The 20,435-nt window shown below is 37.6% G+C and overlaps 1 protein-coding gene across 3 annotated transcripts in view; it reads right to left on the reverse strand.

The window, feature by feature from the left end:
- The window catches only part of Tmtc2 (transmembrane and tetratricopeptide repeat containing 2), a 386,817-nt gene that overhangs the window by 123,994 nt on the left and 242,388 nt on the right, over positions 1-20,435 (reverse strand). For all 3 annotated transcript variants that reach the window (XR_380404.3, XR_003948700.1, NM_177368.4), the window contains exons 5-7: positions 11,896-11,981; positions 11,206-11,390; positions 9,740-9,818 (exon numbers count right to left, since the gene is read on the reverse strand). Coding sequence is in view for 1 of the 3 variants with exons in the window: in NM_177368.4 (NP_796342.2) it covers positions 9,740-9,818; positions 11,206-11,390; positions 11,896-11,981 (350 nt within the window). In the remaining 2 variants the exon portion in view is untranslated. The remainder of the gene's footprint in view (positions 1-9,739; positions 9,819-11,205; positions 11,391-11,895; positions 11,982-20,435) is intronic.

Genomic DNA, 20,435 nt, shown 5'->3' on the forward strand with positions numbered 1-20,435 from the left:
TGTAGTTATTTATTTTTATTTACTATTTGTTTTGCTTTATAAGTCTTTAAAAATTCTTTAATTATATTTTTCTATTCACTTTACATCCCAATCACAGTCCCTTCCCTCTTCTATTCCCAACCACACTCATACAAATCCTTTATACCATTACCACTCCCCTTCCCCTTCTCAGAGAAGTAGAGCACCCCTTGGGTACATGCCACCCTGGGGCATCTCATCCCAGCAGGACTAGGCATATCCTCTCCCACTGAGGCCCAACCAGAAAGTCCAGTTAGGGGAAGGGAATCCAATGCAGAGAACAAAGATCTAGACAATCCTCATTCCACTTGTTAGGGGACCCACATGAAGACCAAGCTGCACATTTGCTGCAAATGTGTAGGGGTCTAGTCCAGCTCTTGTATGCTCCCTGGATGGTGGCTTAGGCCCTGTGAGCTCCTATGGTCCCAGGGAAGTTGACCATGTGGGTCTCCGGCTTGCTCCATTCTATCTCCTACTCCATAAGACTCAGCTGAACATATTATGTATCAATTTAGATTTTTTTTTTTTGCTAAGTATGTCAGAGCAGGAGAAATGCCAAGAAATTTTGTTTTTAAAGAATCCGTGATAAAATAGAATTATGTAACATTAATATGAATCACTTGGGGCTGGAGAGATGGCACAGCGGTTAAGAGCTCTGACTGCTCTTCCAGAGGTCCTGAGTTCAATTCCCAGCAACCACATGGTGTCTTATAACCACCATGGTTGTGGGATCCGATGTCCTCTTCTGGTGTCTGAAGACAGCTACTGTGTACTTATATCCATAAAATGAATAAAACTTTTTTTTTTAAGTTTTAAAACTTTTACGAATTACTTAATGAGTTTACCTTGTGATTTTGATTTTCAGCAATTTATTTTCCATTTTATTTTATGTGTGTTGGTTTTCTACCTAGATGCATCTCTGTGTACCATGTGTGCTTACATAGCCTAAAAGGTCTGGTTACTTTTTTCAATGTAATTATGCCACAAACTCTTCCTTGCTGGTGTTTTTTGTGACTATTTCCATCTGAACCTTTTTCTTACTAAACAAAACAAAACAGCAAAATCAAAACTAAGCAAACAAAAAATCTCAGTCTAGTTTCCCCAGATACCCTTGATTGGAAATACTCAATGGTTATTGAAACAAGACCCAAACAAAAATTCACATGACTCCAAGGGAGAGTCCCTACTCCCTGACCACACATTTAATAGTGGGGACTGTAATAGAAGACTTTTAAGCAAAATCAAACATTTCCAGGTTTTAGACTCAGAGGTTGTAGGAATGGGTTAGACATTGACCTAACAGTATTAAATTTAAGAGAATTCTTAAACCCTGAAATATAACTTTTCATCAAAGAAAATATAGACAGGTGCGTGGAAGATTGAGGGTAGGACTGGGTATGTGTTACATTAGGTTTACCTAATCATTGAGACATGGGTTGAACTTCAGAAAAACCTTTAGAAGGTTCTAATTTGTAGTGTGAGGTTAAATACAGGAAACATGTGATGTGCTGTCGCAATTGATGTTGGAAAGAAGCCAAGAGCCTGTGTCGATATTTCTCTCCTTACAGCCAGAGCTCCCGAAGTTCCTTAGGTTAATCAATTTCCTTTCTATTTTCAAGGAAACAAATCTTACACAAAAAATAATCAATCCTATTGGACTGGGAACGATCATAGTCAATGCTCAGAACCTTCAAAAATTAGGCAGTAAGTGTGTGTGTGTGTGTGTGTGTGTGTGTGTGTGTGAGTGTTCATGTATGTATGCATGTGTGTGTCTTATATATGTTGAGTGAGGTGAAAAATCCTTCTCTTAAGAATACAGTCCCCTTCAGAATTATCTACTACTAAGATACTCTAAAGAAAAGACAAGAAAAGAAAAGTGAAGAAAGAAAGAAAAAACAACATGCAAAGAGGTGTTAATCAGTGTTTTAAAATGAAACAGGATCAGGAAAAAAAAAAAGGAGGAAAATGTGTAATAGCATAAGATGAAATAATGCATGTAATATCAACCAAGAAACAGGGCTAAAATAGTTTCAAGAAAATGAGCAAGCACGCATGTGGAAATAGCTGTGTGTGACTAGGGAGCTTCTGAAAGAAAAGCCAAAAACCTAAAGGAAGTTATCTTTATGCTTAAGTTTGATGAAGCCAGGACAGCCATACAGAAATTGTGACTGACCAGATGGATGCTAGACAGTCAGAAGGACCATCCATCTGAAGTATGTTCCATCTCTGCTGTGGAAACTCCAACATACGTGGGCCTCAATGATAGTAAAATAATAATAATAATAATGTTAAAATAAAACATGTTAATAATTTCTGTTCTGTGTGAATTTATGTCTGGTTTTCAAAATAGGTTGAAAAAACTAGTTTTGTACAAAAAAAAAAAAACCTCATTTAACTGTCCCAAAGATTTTGAGTTGAGGTTCTAATTTCATCTATGTGGATAAAGATCATTGACACGAATAAAGAAAATAGAATCTGCAAATAGAATGTACAGCCTTTTATCCCAAAAATCCGTTGTTGCCACCATGTTAATTACAAAAAGGATTTGAAGGTTGTGGTAGAATCTAATCCTTGAGCACTCAATTACAATAGGATAAATGCCAAGTTTCTTCGAAATGGTAGTCATTAATATTAATGTGGTTTATATTACAAATAAAATATTCTATGACATAAATAAATATTACTTGTTCAGGAACATCCATGAAACACCTATCTCTGAAGCTTCTTTTAAATTTTAAAAGCACTTTTTGGCACCCTTTGACTTACTGTACTTTTAACAGACTTACAGGTGAAGAGAGGTAACTCATAGTTCTGTCTTTGGAGTTGCCTCTTCTAAGTACATGCAACTCTACCCTCTTACTTCTTTGACCTGACTTTTCAAGATGGTAACCTTTCACGGGAAAAAAAATTTCTTCTACATATTATGTCTATTTAGAAAAGTTACATCAAACTCTGCACATTTCAGCATGCCATATCTTGAAAATGTAGTGAATTTTATAGTTAAAATAGCTATTCAACTTATAAAATATAGCCCAACCTACATACATTTCACACTGGTAAAAGATATCACCCTTGAAAAAGATTGTGAGATATACTTTTTTCCCATTTACTTCATTGACACATCAGAAAAAAATGTCTTTATTTTTGTCTGTTTGTTTGTTTGTTTGTTTGTTTGTTTGAAACAACACATTGTAACTTTTAGGGAATCAGAGAATATGAAGGCTATAAATATATATTCATTTGAGTATGTTCATTTCCTTATACCTTGATTTTAAATTAAAAACAATCAAGCATCATTCCTTTCCTTTACCACAAAGCTGGCAAAAGTATGAATTAATGTAACAGGTGGGCTTGTGTGGTTTTAATAGCAATGAAATATAATCAACTGTCTCATATCATATTTCCAGGAAAGCAAGTGATATTGAGACCTAAGCAAAATCCTTAAGCAGACACACTATTGACATGCAAGTGCTCACACTCCCCAAAGGGACTATATATCTTGCTGTCCTATGTTTAATTGAAACTTTAAAGAAAATATATTACCTATTAATGTAGCTGAACTGGACAATGCCCTTTGTAGTGCTTACAGTAGTTCCTGGCAAACTGAAGGTTAAGACCATAGTACACATTGTGCATGGTATACAAGACAAAAAAGAAGTAACAGTTAACCTCCTGCAGTGAAATGAGAAATGGACATCTCTAGTTTCCTATTCATAAATTTTATAAATTTCTCGTATTGATACACAGCCAAAACTGAATTATGTCTCCTATCTCATTGGCTGCTTAGTTTCCTGAGTAAATGTTTTAATGTCTCTCAAATCTACATTTGCCTTTACTTATCTTAGGGAAATTAGACCATTCTTTAGGGGATTATAGAGATTATTACCTAATCCAATTATATATTATATAATCATGATCAATTAGGACTGACGTACAGATTCGCGACAGTGCCAATGGAATCAGCCATAAGAAAATCTCCAGAGCTGCACATAGGATGGCAGGTAGTCAAAGCAGTTGAACAGTGCTGGAATGTTAATGCTTCCACATGAATGATGGGAAGTTCTAATCTCCTCCCTACAGTTAAAGCCCAGCTTCTTCTCACTCAGCGTGCTCAACATGTTGAATAAGAGGATTCCCTTAAGACACCCTGGTCGCGGGTCATTAACCATGGAAAATGTCATAAGAAAACAATAACACGAATATTCTCTGAATGTATGCTAAAACAAAGCTGGATACCAAAGAGAAGGGAGAGGAGGAAGACAGAGGGAAATGATAAGCTAAGAGAAACAGACAGAAAGAAGCTAGATATTACATATGAATTTTTAAACTAAACTAAAAACATACAGGATATAGAGAGCAAAGTGAGAAGTGAACTTTTTATCCAAATTCTACCAATTGAACTCAGTATATAATTGATATATTTCAGGAAAACTTAGAATGAATCATAAGTGATAGTGTCTGACTTTTGACATGAGATGTTATATCAGGATCACCCTTTTGAAGTTTTTTTGTTTTGTTTTATGTAGATGACAGCCTAAAAGGCACTGCGAGCTATTAGAGTACTTAACTCTTTCATACCAAAAGTTTCCTTCTCAAAAATAGAATTTTAAAATCTGTACAAATGTTCAGCACCAAGATTTTCTCTAATAAACTAACCGTATTTCAAGTCACTCTGTTCCTTTCATGCTCTGTGAATACTTTAATACAATGGAGATGCAACCCTCATATCTAAATGGCTACTTTTAGAAGACAAAATTTAAAACAAATGGTTTCTCTCTGCTAGAGATTTGTGACCAGAGACCTGATGTTAGAAAAAAAAATGTTCCTTGCATCCAAGATTTAGAAGAAAGACAAGTATATATATATAAAACAACCAAAATCAGTAATCAACAGAATATAGTCGAAGCACTATTGACAAAACCAATGGCTAATGGGACATCAAAGAGCAGAGAGACCTCATCAGCGAGATGATTGAAAACGCCAGGCAATTTCTTCTTGATGATAAATGCACATGGCCTATTGCTAAGAAACATGGTTTTAGAGAAAAGGATATTGTGAACATGTATAGCCCCCAGGACCACAGTGGAGCATCTAAGGCCATGTTGCTCTTACTTGTTTTCTTGTTACACACAGCACAGTGCTTTAAATAATCCTAATTATTCAGCCAGTGATTATAGACCTCACCGACTAGACTGTAAGCTTGCACTCTCTCCTACTCGGAGCAACAGACTGTATTACCAAAATGAAATGGACTAAATCACTTGTATAATTAAACTAAACAATTACTCAGCATTGAGAATGCACAGTAATTTTATTTTCAAGAGTAAATAGACTTAAAATGACCTCTGGGATTGGAAAGAGCTCAAACTGATAGAAAAACAATAGGAAGTACCAAGCTAATTGAGCTCCCTATAATCCTTTCGAATCACTCGAAAGCAGAGCTGAATCAGAGATATGAATGTTTAGAGGATGACGGGGAGCCAGAAGGTGCTCCCAGCTATTCTGTGCTGAAATCCTTTTGTGCTGCATTTTTAATGTATGAGCTATGAATTCCCAAATATATCGGTGCCATATTCTTTACATTTAAGTGTCTTAACTCTTGCTTATTTTTTTAACAGGTTACTTGTCTATCTAGTAGCAGGGAAGTAGGGGCCAGAGGATCCTGCAAAGGAAAGAGTGGGTCAGTTTCAGTGACACCAGTTGGATACACAGAAAAGCTTTGAATTTAACATCAAGAGATTATGTTTCTGCCTCTAACAGAAGCTTCAATCCCAACCTCTGAACTTGGTTCTTTGAGAGGTAATTTCCTCCCTTGGAAAATAAAATTGATTATACTGATAGGATGTTTAGGAAGAAAGTGTTTTTTCCCTGATATTCCATGATACTGTTATTCACCTAATGTTTCAGGGACAAAGAAAAAGAGACCCAATAAATACCCATAAGGGATGCAAGAATAAGAGAGGTTTGACTAACAATAGAGGGAAAATACATCATAAAGAGAGACACAGAGAGAGGTGGGGGGATTAGGTCAACTGTAAGTACTTGTATTGTTTCACTTTCAGTTATTACAGACAACATTATTCAGTTATTATAGACAATACTATTCAGTTACTATAGACAATATTATTTAGTTATCATAGACAATATTAAAGGTGGGATTTTGATTATAGTTGCTGAGAAAAATGGGGACATGGAATGTAAAGAAAATGTAACCAGCACTTGAGGGTTTAATTTTTTTGATATATTCAAGCCTCTAGCTCTGAAAATAATCTCATCTATTGAATAATATTTTCTCTCCTAAGTGGGAAAATGTTGAACACTAAATACAACCATCCACTCATGGAAGTAGGAAACCTATAGAAATGGTATTGTAATGGAAGGTCACTTTATAAACTATGCCCCAAATCAGAGATCCAGGCCAATATTTTTATATCATTATTTTAATCAACTTTCAAATGGCTGCTATGATCACAGCTAGTTTAGGAACACAAAATCAACCAGGCATACTGACCCTAGAAACTGTCAAAAATCACCTGAAGCCAGGCTTTCTGATTTCAGAGACTGCCCGACACTATACTTGAACTGCAATTGAACACAACTCACTGTCTTCAAGAGGCAACTGAGTCCCACAAAAGTAAAATCACGTAACTGTCTGGAAGCAACTCTTCACACCCACTTATCCTTTATTTTTAAAATTTTGTTTGCAAAATGATATTTAGTATCAGTTTGGTGTACCTCTAAATATTTGCACCTCACCTAATTCTTTGGGGAACTTAGTCCCCTGTTAGTTAAAACCATACCCTGGGTCCTGTGGAGCCAAAATGAACAAGGAGAATATATTTTAGATGAACTGTGTGCTTACTTATGAATGATCATTGTAAGATCGAGTAAAGAATAGTAAAAAATTGAGTAAAATATGAAAAACACATTAACGTTGAGGAGCACATTAGTCAGCCCAGCTTTAAATTATAATAAAAGTAAGAAATATGTTCATCTGGTATTGAAAGCCAGTGAAAAGGCACATAGTGGAAAGTTCTAAAATGCTCAAAGGAAGGAAAAGAAAATCTAAGGGACTAGCTCAAAAATTTTTTAAAGCAACCTCAGTGAATTTATTAAAACAAAATTCTAATATAGTTGTATTTTTACATACATTTCATTAGATCTACTATATTCAAAGAAAAATTAGAACACACACACACACACAAATCACAAATATGCCTGTGTATACAAGTGCTCACGGGAGGAGGGTGGCCCAGAGGGGTAAATGAATGAGACATGTAAAAAAATGAACACTTGCAGGCTGAATATAGCCAGACATTATAATCCATCACTGATCCCTAAAGGGCACTAATAATATGTAAATGTGTGAATTAGAAAACACAGTGAAGGCTGTTGATAAACTTGATAGGATAATCAGCACATGCTGACAGACTAATGAAGCTGATGAACTGATAGGGCAGCTTATCTCCTAGGCCATTTTTTTCCCTTGTCAAATGGAGGCTAATCAAAATGTATTAGGAGTTAAAGCAAACACTCGGGGGATTTAACCCATTTGATTAGGAGGTGAATTCACTCTCAGAGAAAATTATAGTTTCCTGAACAAGCAAAACTATAAAACCTGACCAGCTGACAGAGCTTCACATAAAATCAAACAGAAGGCAGCTACCATAATTACAGACAGAATCTGGTATTGGAAATTATATTAGGGTCTTCCCGTAGAAAATTGTCAGGGGGTATTTTCAAAATCTGAGCAAAGAGACTACCTCCATCCATAATGGGAAGTAACACAAAGAGCCAGACAATGGCTCCAGGGACACACTTATCTTCTGCCTGTGAAGACTCTGTCTCCATGTAACCAAAGGAGAGGCAGATCCCATGGTACAAGCTCAATTCTCAATCCAATTTATTTACATAAAATAATTGAATGAATTTTCTGAAATCACAAACTGTTGAGAATACTAGCACTTCCCATTAGCAATCAAGAGACCACATGCCGTTTGTCACTAAGGAACTTGAAACCTAAACCCAATTTCAGCAAAGATAAACTTATTTGACAAATGATTAAAAACTGGGCTCTACAGTTATGAATAAAATCAAAGTAAAATCATTCTGCCTCTTTAGATAAGGCTCAAGAAGACAATCCTTCCAGTATTGGCTCTGTTATGAAAATAGCATGCATTAAAATGGAAAGGGCTAACAAATCCACCCAGTCTAGGCACATGCAATATTTCTGTATACATTTTATTCATGTGGACAGATGGTGAAATGATTGAGAGTAAAAGGCCCTGTTTTTAATCCAATAAAAGCTTGCAGGCAAAAATATATTTAATGAAGCTAAACTTTACCATGGTGGAATTATCTCAGAGACGACAAAGAAATGCCCAGTATCCTTTTTGATGTGAGCATTCAATCACTTTAATGTTCGATAGCCCAGCTGGAGGTGGGTCGCCCAAAGACATAGAACTTTACTGACCTCTTCTAAGTGAGATTTCTTTTCTTGTTCACTGTAAGCCTACATTGTATCTCATCCCATCTCTGAACTAGGTCTATACTTCTTGTTGTTTAAAAAAAAGATTATGATTTTTTTTTCAGATACACATTTTGAAGTCATGGAGCATTTGAGACTGTATAAATACACAACTACCCATCAAGTATCAAAATTTTCAAACCATATTATTTACAATGAATATAATAAGCCTGTTAGTTCTAGAGCCTAATCCTACTTATTTCTTATATACAAGGGAAGTCTAGGAAAATCAAAGGACTTAATCATATTTAATGAATGGAGGGTATGAGTTTGAAAATTCTGCTTTGGAAAATAAGAAATATTTTATTTGAGGGCAAAAGAAATCCTTCTCCAATTCCTGGAAAGTGTTACACTACCTTATCAGCAAGGCTGCTTAGACTACATGTAACTTCCCCCCAAGATTCTCATGCTGAATAGGTAGTTTCTAGTTGTATCTGCCATCAAACATCTATCGCAACACTTTCTAGAGTAGAAATGGATTAACTACAGGTGATAAAAACTTGATAAGAATTTCCAGGTCTTTATCTTGTGAATCCAGGAAAAATATCTATGTCCTAGGTTTATATGAATTTTGACTGGTAGAGAATATGAGCAGATTACTCACCACAGGAGAATAAATAATCATAGTAGCATGTTTACCTTGATCCCAGACTCACAGAGTCTCGAACAGTACTCTGAACAAACCTACAAGGACCCAAGTCCTTATCCGTGAAAGCAATGCAAGTTGGCTCAGATATTCTCACCTTCTACATGCGCCAAATTTCATGAATCTCTGCATCACTACAGGATAAGTCCTGGAGATCTTCTGACTCAGTGAATAATATGCTAAAATTATTGTAAGTTTGATAAACTCATTAAAATAAACATATATTCCATACATGCCTAAATATAACTGAAAAATTAAAGATATTCCCTTCTCATTTCCTAGAGTTCCATTGGTCCTTGGTACTGAAATGGTATTGAGCTTCCTTGGCAAAAACTATGGGATATGGCAAATACGATGGATGCTCTTCATTAGCCCATTTCTTTGCTCATGTCAGAATGAGAGCCCTGCACAATCTGGATGACGCACTCACTGTAGGAACATTGCTCTATGACTACTAATAAGACAGTAGAAATCCACTGTACACAAACACAGGTTCTTGCTTCTCTGCAAAGCCCTAAAAACCAATGAAAATAATAGATAGTGCTTACCCATCATGTTGTACAGGCTCTGAGGGGCAAAGTGCCTTGGCATCTTCTGAATTGCTTCCCTATATACACTCAGGGCTTCCTAATTTAAGGAACAAAAAGAAAGATAAATCATCATTAGAGGACAGGGATAGTCACCGAAAGTACCATAATACCATTTCTCCAAAGCTGAAACTACCCATTTCTGTTTCTGAATGGTTCATTAGAGGAAAATAATTGAGCTGTCCTTTGATGTCATACTGCCTTCATTTCACAAGTGAAAGCAGCCCAGTGAGGAATGCCACATGAAAATTTAGCTTAACAAGAAGCTGAATGTCAGCAAGACTTTTAATATAAATTTTCTACTTCATACATATTCCTCAACAAGAAGAGCTAAAAAACACTCATACTTGGAAGTGACTCATTAGTCATCTCAAGACTATGGTTGCTTTAACTCAAGGTAGAAATAAAATGCCAACAAGAAAATAAATCTTCCTAGCAATGACAGTCCCTGAAACTGTTAAATGAAATTGTCCTAGAAGGTTCATATTCTTCCTCATATTGCAGTCTTAAGTGTATGTGGATGCACTGGGGGAGGGGGGCATCTGTCTTGATAGAGCACAGTTTTGGAAATGAGGGAGAGCAAGATGCCACGCAAGCATGTTGTGGTGATTTGAATAGGTATGGCCCACCCCATAGACTCATGTGTTTGAATGCTCAGTCCAGTGGGAGTGGCACTACTTAGGAGTTGTGGCCTCTTTGGAGTGGGTGTGACCTTTCTAGGAGAAGTGTGTCACTGGGGGTAGAAGGGCGGGCTTTGAGGTTTCCTCTACTCAAGCTCTGCCCACTGTGGATGAGAGTCCCTGTCTGCTGTTTCGGGATGAACATGTAGAACTCTCAGTTCCTTCTCCACCACCATGTCTGCAGCATGCCACCATGCTCCCCATCATGATTATAATGGACTAAACGTCTGAATCTGTAACCCAGTCCGAATAAGATATCTTCCTTTATAAGACTTGCCTTGGTCACGGTATCTCTTCACAGCATGAAACCCTATTTAAGACACATGGTGTCATCCTTAAAGTTGGTAAGGATGGGTCACCTAGGTTCCTAGACCGTATCTTTCTTACTACTTCCTCTGCCATTAAATATACATCATTTTTATTTAATTGGGTTTTTTTATTAAGTAAAATAGGTAGCATTTAGATAAAGTGACATGCTTAATATGATGATTACAAATAATGTCTTTTTAAAGAAAACTACCAAATACTGAGTAAAGGATAATGATTCTAGAAACCATATCTGGGATCAAGGAAATGGCGAGCACCATATGTGCCTTCCTCTGTCTAGTAGTCAGGATACCTAACAACATAAATTGAAACATGAACACCGTGGTTTCTCTAAAGACTGCTGTGGCTCCAGTAAGGAGGCTGTAGGTTAGAAACCATGGTGACTATATCAGGATAGGAGACCAGGGAGGTTTGGCAGACCTCATAGCGTCCTTGCTCGTGATAGAGTTTCCCGAGGTTGTACAGACAGCTGGTAACAGAACTCTTATGTGCATGAGGATCCTTCAGGTTCTCATCTGGAATCTCAGAACACTTGAGGAATGTCCGCCGGGCTTCTTCTGTCTTCCCTTGGTTCATGAGAATAATGCCGGTGTTTAAATAGGCAGCTGAGAAGGGAAATCGGAAAGGGAAGGATGAGCTGATAGGCATGCGCACCAGAGATACATTGGAGATTTCCAAAGGTTCCAAAGGTTCTTATTTTTTAAAGATCATTAATTATGTATGGAACAAGCATAGTATCAATAATGGTAACAACAATCCCAAGTATTACTAGAAACATAATTGTCTTTTCATTCAACTGAACCCCAAAGGTTTCTAGCTCAAAAGCTAGTTAAATAAAAGAATGAGCTATTAGAGTGCTTGGCAAAAAAAATAAAATGAAAATGGCATTGAAGAAATTCAGAGAGAGAGGGAGAGAGAGAGAGAGAGAGAGAGAGAGAGAGATTGAGATTTGTCGATATTAGCAAATATTGGGGGTGCAATAATATTAGCAAGTATTTAGAAATAAGAATACCACACACCCCACTTTCTCCGAAAGGCTTTAATACAGAGAGACGATTTCTACAATAAAAGGAAAGCCTGCAAAGATTCCAGTACTTCCACACTACTTACAAGCCAGGGTAGGCCTGCTCCCAATGGCCAGTTTGTAATAGTGAAGAGCTTCTGCAAACCTGCTGTTCTCTTGGAGCAGCAACCCTCTGCATGAGAAAAAGAGAAATCCTGAAAGGGGCTGCATTACTACACAGAAAACCACACATTTCCCGTTTATATTCCAACAGTACAAATGCTCACCCGCCCAATAAAAATGCTGACCTGGCTTCATAAAACTTAAGTTCTAAATGGAAGGAAATGATCTCTCAGGAGGGACAAAAATCCTACACAGGTATCAGTGGACCCTTGTTCCATGAGAAAGCATTAAGATGGATTTTCAGACAGACTCCTGCAACCCATAAATGTTCCCCCTGCCAGAATTACTCCCCTCCCACTCCAATTGCTAGCCACCTGGATCTCCGTTAGGAGCACACACACTTTCTCATCACTTCACCACAGGAAATCTGTGGAAGGGAGGGATATATACATAGAAACATGAGATGCCTCCCTCACTAGCGACTGCTTGGGGAATATTTGCCCATGTCACTCCAACAGGTAAAAGGCAGAAAGCAGTCTGATTCAATAGGAAAGACAGAGTCAGATGCAGGAAAGAATTAAAGAGGTAAAACAGAGAGTCAGCTATTTCCATGCAGCTTAGAATTTGGTCAAATAAACTTGAATTTTATAATACTGTGCAAATTTTATTCTACCAGGCAGAAATACATCTTCTTCTCCAGATCCTCCGACTCTTGGGACCTCTCCACAAGGCGCCTTAAATAGTACCCACATGTATTAACCAAGCTGTTCAAAACTCTGCCCTTATGACATAACTGAAAGTCAATTACAAGCATTTCTATGAAAAATAAGATGTCAGGAAACTGAGCTAATTAGAAAGCACTCCCAAGGGCTTTGCTCTAAGCTCCCTTCACTGGTAAACAGAAAGCATCTTACAGACAGAAGGTACAGCTAGTGGGACGACGACTGCTGTTATGATACCAATTGCAGATTCAGCTTGACAGCTTCCTTTGGTATTGAACGAGAAGTAAAATGGAGGCCTGAGAAAAAGCTATTATCCAAAACATGATTTTGTCGATTATTAATGGTTAGGAATGGCAGCGTGTCTGCCAAGGGCCCATGAGCGGGAACCTGGGAGCCTCAAAGGAGCTCTGGGAACTGACGGGTGATGGGACTTTCAAACATGGGGCACAGTGGGAGGAGATTAATTTTTTTCTACTGCCTTGCAATTTGCTAATATCAATCTCCTAGATTAAGTCTTGAAGAGATTAGTTATTTTAAAATCAAACAAACGAACAACAACAACAACAACAACAACAACAACAAACCAAGTGTGCCATTCCCATGTATGGCTTCATATATCACTATATGATCTACCCCACTTAAGGTAAACTGCCGTCTTTATCGTTTTATCTTTGTCCCTGGATTCCGTCTTCCCTTAGCTTTGGCATCCCCTTTCTCTCAGCCTTCTTCCATTTCTGGAACCATCCTGTGCAGACTGAAAACCCTCGCTATTTCTTCATTCATATTCTGATTTATGGTAAGTTGGTGTCCAACAATAGTTTATTTCTTCATAAAGTCTACCTATCATGATGCATCCAGGTGGCTTGTTAATTGCCTTCACCACTGAAGCAATGATCACTCTCCTGACACCTCGATGGTTATATCAGCAGTCCAAGCCACATCAATCTAGTAGCTCAGTGGAATTTACAAAACCAAAACATCTAAAATGTGAAGAATATCTCCTGCTCAAAAATAAATCAGAAATCTGATAAATGAATGAAATTGAAAAAGAAATCCTTCCTCTCCTTAGATTTATAGCATTATCCGACCAGCTCCTGAAATCGGAAACATGATTATCCTTCCTCCTCCCGCCTTGTATTTCACAGTTACAAGGTTTGTAAAGTCTCCAGAGCCATTGACTCTTAGAAGACATGGCTCCTCACTTGTTATCTTTATAACTCTGTCAGAAGCCTTTTTATCTTTCCTACCACCTGAGTAACTGCAAAGCCCACTAATTAGTCTCTACATAATTACATTTCTAAAGGGCAAATATGCTATTAGGATAAATGAAGTGAACGTGTTTGGGACATGCATGGATCTGATTCTGTGCCTAAAGCTGCCATGCCTTGAGATTGATGCACTTGGCCACATGGGATAGGCTATGCTGATACCTTATATTCATTCACTTCCCAATTCATAAAATACATATAGAACAGAGAATAGCATGCAGTGTGATGATAAACATCCACAATAATGCCCCAATTCATGAGGCTGTAAAAAGTGAGTCCAAGTCACATGGGTACCATGACTGATTTCCAAGAGGGTAACAATTCACTGGGCATCATTACACTGTGTTATGTATGTTTCAAAAAGTCATCAAAGATTCAGATGTAATGATGGTACCCATCCCAAGTAACAGCATTAAAGGCTGATGAGAAGACAAACCCAAACATTAAAAATACTGTCATCAGCCTGATATTACATAGAAAGAAAGGAGACTCTAAGAATTAACTAACTAACTGGGGGATTTAGTTAAAGGAAGCCAAGCTAGAGTTAGGCATAGTGTCTCTGACAATGAATCCCATGTTCAAAGCTGGATAGAGTGAGGCACACATTTAATCTGGTACTTTGGAGAATGAAGTGGGAGGTTTAAGAGATTAGTGCCACCCTGGGCTATATACTGAATGTTAGGAGAGTCTGTGCTACATGAAACAAAGTAAAATATACAAAATCTGCAAGCCGCCAAGGGAGAAATGTATTCAATAGTCCTTCAAAGCTCTAAGCCTAAGAACCAATACAATGCCCGGCAGCATTAGATAGTCCCAAGAATGCAATAGTGGCATTTATAGCTTATAGTACCACCAGCCAGTCAGTCACTTATTTGGATTTAATGCCTTCTTAATAAAAAGGAAGCCATGCCTACTACTATAAAACTAGTTAGTTTCTTGTGGGTGGTAAGGCCATGGGGCTCAGAGGAGACCATCACTGTTGCTGTCCTAGACCTCATCCTATGTATTCCAAATCTTATCCTTATGCCCACAGAGAACTGTAGCTCTCATGCATTGTCAAAGAAGTTTCTTATTGCGGCAGATGGAGACCATTATATAAATCTAAAACTGGTCACAATGCAGACGACCATGGGGCTCCCCAAGCACAAATGAAATATTCACAAAAACATGGAGGAACACAGAGGAACAGAAAGTACAAGAGACAGAGGGGGGGAATGTCTGCAATGAGGCAGTGTCTTGTAGATACTATAGGAAAGCTGCACCCATGAAATTCAAACCATACCAACCCCTAAGCAAGGCCAGTTCAATGCCTCACAAGAGCCAAGCCCACAAAACCTCACAAACAGCTATAGACAATGAGCTGCTGCTGAGAGAGGGAAATTTAGTCTTCTTCTATCACCCCAAGTGGTCACACTAATGAGCTCATTAGGTTATACTGATATACACATGAAAGTGTGTTTGTGTGTCTAACAATGATTATCAGGGACCTCATGAATTTAAGAGTGAGTGGGAATAGAGACCTGAGAGTTGGAAGAGAAAGATGTAGGGGGAAATGAGATTTAAAAAAAAAAAAAAAGTTTAAAAAAAAAAGCCTTGCATGGACTTGATAGAAGAAAAATGACAAAAATATTCTAGATACATATAGAATATCTACCACTTTGCTCTAAAACTCAAATTTTGTGGAACTCTAGCTTGTCTTGATATGTTCAAAAGGAATCTGTCATCTTGAAATTCCATATTGATTTTAGGCCCATCCTAAAAAAAAAAATGGTTAGTAGCAGGCCACATTTACAAAACCTACAATTTGCTTTGCTAAAAATATATAGTTGATAGACTGAAATCCCTCCCTGTGCATTGGTTGCAATGATCCTAGTAGCTACACTCACTCACCATTTATAGCATGCCAAGCAGTTTACATATTAGGCAACAACAATCTTCCAAGGCATGTTAGTACATCTGGCCCTGTTTCATCCATGATGAATCTTAGGCAAGAAGATCTTTCATTTATTCCTCTATATCACTAGGTCTCTATATCTCTATGTCTACATAGTATCTATGTATGTATATATGTATGTATGTATCTATCTATCTACCTACCTAACTATCTATCATCTATCTATCTATCTGAGATAGGGTCTCACTGAGCAGCTCAGGTTGGCCTAGAACTCATGATGTAGCCCATTCTTGCCTTGAACTCACAAAGATCTACCTGCCTCTGCTTACTGACTACTGGTAGTAAAGGTATTCACCACAACACTGAGATAGATAACAAGATATTAATTAAGTAACATACAAAGAACTGTACAAATATTGACAAGTATATCAAAATGTAAGCCCAGTGGTCTGAAAATAGCCATAAATAGCTTTATAGATACTGTAATAAATTTTCTTACAAGCAACTGAATTGACTCTTAGTATGTGATAATACAAGATTAAAATAATCTATATGAGTGATAGATAGACAAACAGATGGACACACACACACACCAGCAGCAGTAGAAGCAGCAGCAATAATAGAATTTTCTCTCTTAAGTTTCTTCTTCAGCATTTTTTTTTTTTTGCTACCGGCAAGTCTAAGAATTATCAGTGTGTCTGCAGAATTTCTTTCATGAGAAAATTTTATTCATCTTTTCCTCCAAGTACCTTTCTTCTGAAATACTACTTAAACAATAATCCCTGTAGTAATACAACTTGATTAATGAAAAACAGTCAAAAAAGTTAGTACAGTAGATTGAGAAGAATTAAATGCAGAATTAAATATATATGAAACACAAATCCCTAGTTGGCCCTAAACACTGACAAGAGACAGAAGGAAACATTTATTTACCATGGTGGTTTAAACCAAGGGTGACATTTCTACCCCAGAGAGTATTTGGCAGAGATTAAGATGAATGGTTGTCACAACATGAGTGCTGGCCTTGGTAACGGGTGGGGGTGCAGCCACTGGTATCAACTGGGGAGGTGGGAGGGGTGCTGGCCACTGGCATTAACTGGATAGAGGGCAGGAATGCTAGCTACTTGCATCAACTGGATAGAGGGCAGAGATGCTGCCACTGATATCAACTGGGTAGAGGACAAGGATGTTTGTTGAGGTTTCGTCTTTAGCTGTGTGTTGTAAGCAAACTGGCCCCCAGGGTCTGTTTGCTTCCAGGTTCAAGGAAATCCTCAATTATTCCAAGTGATATTCCATGTAACCTTGCTCCTTAATTTAAAACTACTGGTTGAATAAAGACACCTATAGTCTATAGATAGGTAGAAGAGAGGTAGGTGAGGTTTTGGTTCCAGGGCCTTGAGTTGAGGGACCACAAAGGAGAGAGAAAGGGGAATGAGGAAAAGACACCTTGTGGTAAAAGATCCTGAGAACTGGCCACGAGGGCTGGACAGTTAGAGTAAGAGTGGTGCCTGCAGAACATGGCAAGTCATATCTTGGGGTTATTGACAGGGAAGAAGGCAAAATAATATAGAGGGTTGATATCTGCCCAGAACATCAGGGCCAAAAAGGGGGAGTGGGTGGGTAGGGGATTGGGGGGTGGGTATGGGGGACCTTTGGGATAGCATTGAAAATGTAAACGAGGAAAATACCTAATTAAAAAAATACAAAAAAATAAATATAAAAGTTTTGTGTCTTTTATCTGAGAACTAAATCATCACAGGCAGGGTAGAAACCCCCAATTGCCATTAAATATTTACCAAAGCAGATGTTGGTAAATATCTTCTCAGGAAAAGGAGAGGCTGCCTCCCCAGGAAAGAAAAGAGAAATCACAACCAGCTTTGCAGAGTATGTAACTGCAATACATAGCTTTTAAAATAAAGTGCCTTTGAATGCCTGTCCACCTTATAGACCGCTATGAAGAAAACATAACTTTACAAAGGAAATTCTTTGTCAATAAAAATATAACCTGCGATGGACTTTGCTGATTTTAGAAGAACTATTCTAAAAATTGAAAAAGCATGTTTGTGCCACCTCTGTTAGTACATCTGAACAAACAGTAAGTGTCTATACGTAATAAGGCTGACTTCCAGCCATACATGCCAGGTTACCCATTCTGTATCATTCCTATGCATTCACATATCAGATCACAATATAACCCATAAATACATTCAGTGTAGCTGTACCTTGGTATTAGTGTAGGATTTGTTCAGGTTTCTTCTTGGGCATCCATGGAAACCCAAGTCATTTATCATGACAATGAAATATTTGAATTTAACTTACTTATATTCTCCCATTTACATATAGTATAATGCTTCATATGATGTAAATTGTCACTATACTGAATATCCTAGGAATAACAAGAGCCAGGCATGATGGCACACATTTGTAATCTCAAAACTCAAGAGATAGAAAAGGGTCGGGAAGCTTAAGGCCAGCCTTATGTACATAGAGTTCAAGGCTAGAGTGATCTACGTAATACTCTGCATAAAAAGTTGAACAGTTCAGTACGGTTGTGACATATTGTCTGAATAATTTCATGTAATGGTTGTCTGAATATATAGAAGGAATATTGAAAAATACAGAGTGCTCCCTATTTTTCTGTTATAAAATGCACTTTAAAGTTTTTAGGCCATCATTGTTTAAAGCCATAATAGCATTCTAGAAACTTGATTAAGGAAACTCCATCAAAATTATGATAACAATTGTAAACTAAAACAAAAATTCTAGGTCTTGGTAGAGAGAGGTACCTCGGAGAAGGCACTTAGTGCAAGTTTATGGACTTGATTTGATTCCTGGGACTCACATGGTTGAAGGAGATCAGTGACTCCCTCATGTTTTCGTCAGACCTCTACAGATGTGCTGTGCCAAGGGAATCCCCCGTCCACAAATAAATTATAAAATGCTGTTTAAAAGAATTCCAAATCTTCAAATGTGACCTTTTTGCCTTGAGTTCTTAAAAGGGTCTTTAAAACCACGTGAAATATGAGCTATCCCAAAGAGACAATAAATAAAGTTCACGAGCAGCTGAAAAGTCAAGCCTTCTGTACCATGCAGTCCAGCATCTCTAAGTGATGGCTACGCTAACTTCAGGGAGAGCAGGTTGCCACTAATGGACAGCTCTGCATGTTCTAACTGGAGGAGAAATACTCCACATAATTAATTGCCTTTTTTTTTGAGTAAGGAAAAATCCATAGAACTTGTACATTATATTAATATGTTAACTAGTGCCCATTAGCCTAGCATCAAACAATGAACAGAGGATTTTTTTCAATTCATTGTTTCATTACGGAAACAGACGTGCAAACAATCACAACAGCGTGTCAGTCGTGGCTCAAGAAAGGGCAGCATCTTGGGAAGCCAGTGAAGGAGCACGCTTTCCCACAAAGGGCAAGTCAGATGAAGTTCCTAGAGAAGAAAAAAGACAAAGGAGAGAGCCTGGAACGCTGAGAACAGCATTCCACACAGAACTACCGGGGCTATGAAATGCCAGAGTCACAAAGGGTGGCATTTAAAATCTAACAATAGCAATAATAACAGGATTCATGAAAATTAAAATGACATAATCTACATAGGAGGAAGCATCTGAGAACATGAAAATCCAAGACAACTGAAAATTAAGACCGTGCAACTGAGAACAGGTTGACTGTGAACAGCCGCACTTCTCCCAGGCAAACAGTCAGATTACAGTGTTTCCTCACAGTGGCTCACCGCGTGATCTAGAAACACTAAGCTCAGTTGTGAAAGAAAATAACGTCTCTATCTGCAGCTGAAATCATCTTGTGAGCTTTATTTTATTTGATCATCCTTTAACATACAGAGGAACTTTAAAAGTAACCCTCCCTCTGAGACACCAAAAAAATTCCAGAACTTTTTTTTTGTCTGAAGCAATTTACATGTGTGAAATTTCCTAATAGTAATTAATTAACATAAGTCAGAATTATGTTCGAACTTTGCATTAACTCAATCATCTCAATCAAATTTGCTAATTGAGCTGCCTCTAATAATAAGATTTTATATCATTTAGGTATGACTTGAGACTAGAGATGAATTTCTACTCTTTTTTCAAAACGTATGCTCACTTTTAAGCAATGAGTATAATAGGACACTTAAAATGAATTCTTAATCTTTATTATTAATTGAATTTATAATTAACAGCTTGCCAGACAATCCTTATGATAGTTTGAATAGATTTGGCCCAGGGAGTGGCACTGTTAGGAGGTGTGTCCTTGGAGTAGGTTGGCCTTCTTGGAGAAAGTGTGTCCCTATGGGGATGGGCTTTGAGAACCCTCTCCTAGCTATCTGAGAGATTCAATCTTCTGTTTGTCTTCGGAATATGATGTAGAACTCTCAGCTCCTCCAGCACCATGTTTGCTTGAATACTGCCATGCGTCCCTCCATGATGGTAATAAACTAAACCTCAGAACCTGTAAGCCAGTCCTAACTAAATGTTGTCCTTTATAAGAGTAGCCTGAGTCATGATGTCTCTTCACAGCAATGAAAACCCTAAGACAGAAGTAAAACATGAATGTCCCCATATTCTTCTAGATCAAAACTAGAAAGCAGGTAAAAAGATCAAGTAACTACATGGCTATAAATGGAAT

The sequence above is a fragment of the Mus musculus genome, chromosome 10, assembly GCF_000001635.26.
Source record: "Mus musculus strain C57BL/6J chromosome 10, GRCm38.p6 C57BL/6J".
Lineage (NCBI taxonomy): Eukaryota > Metazoa > Chordata > Mammalia > Rodentia > Muridae > Mus > Mus musculus.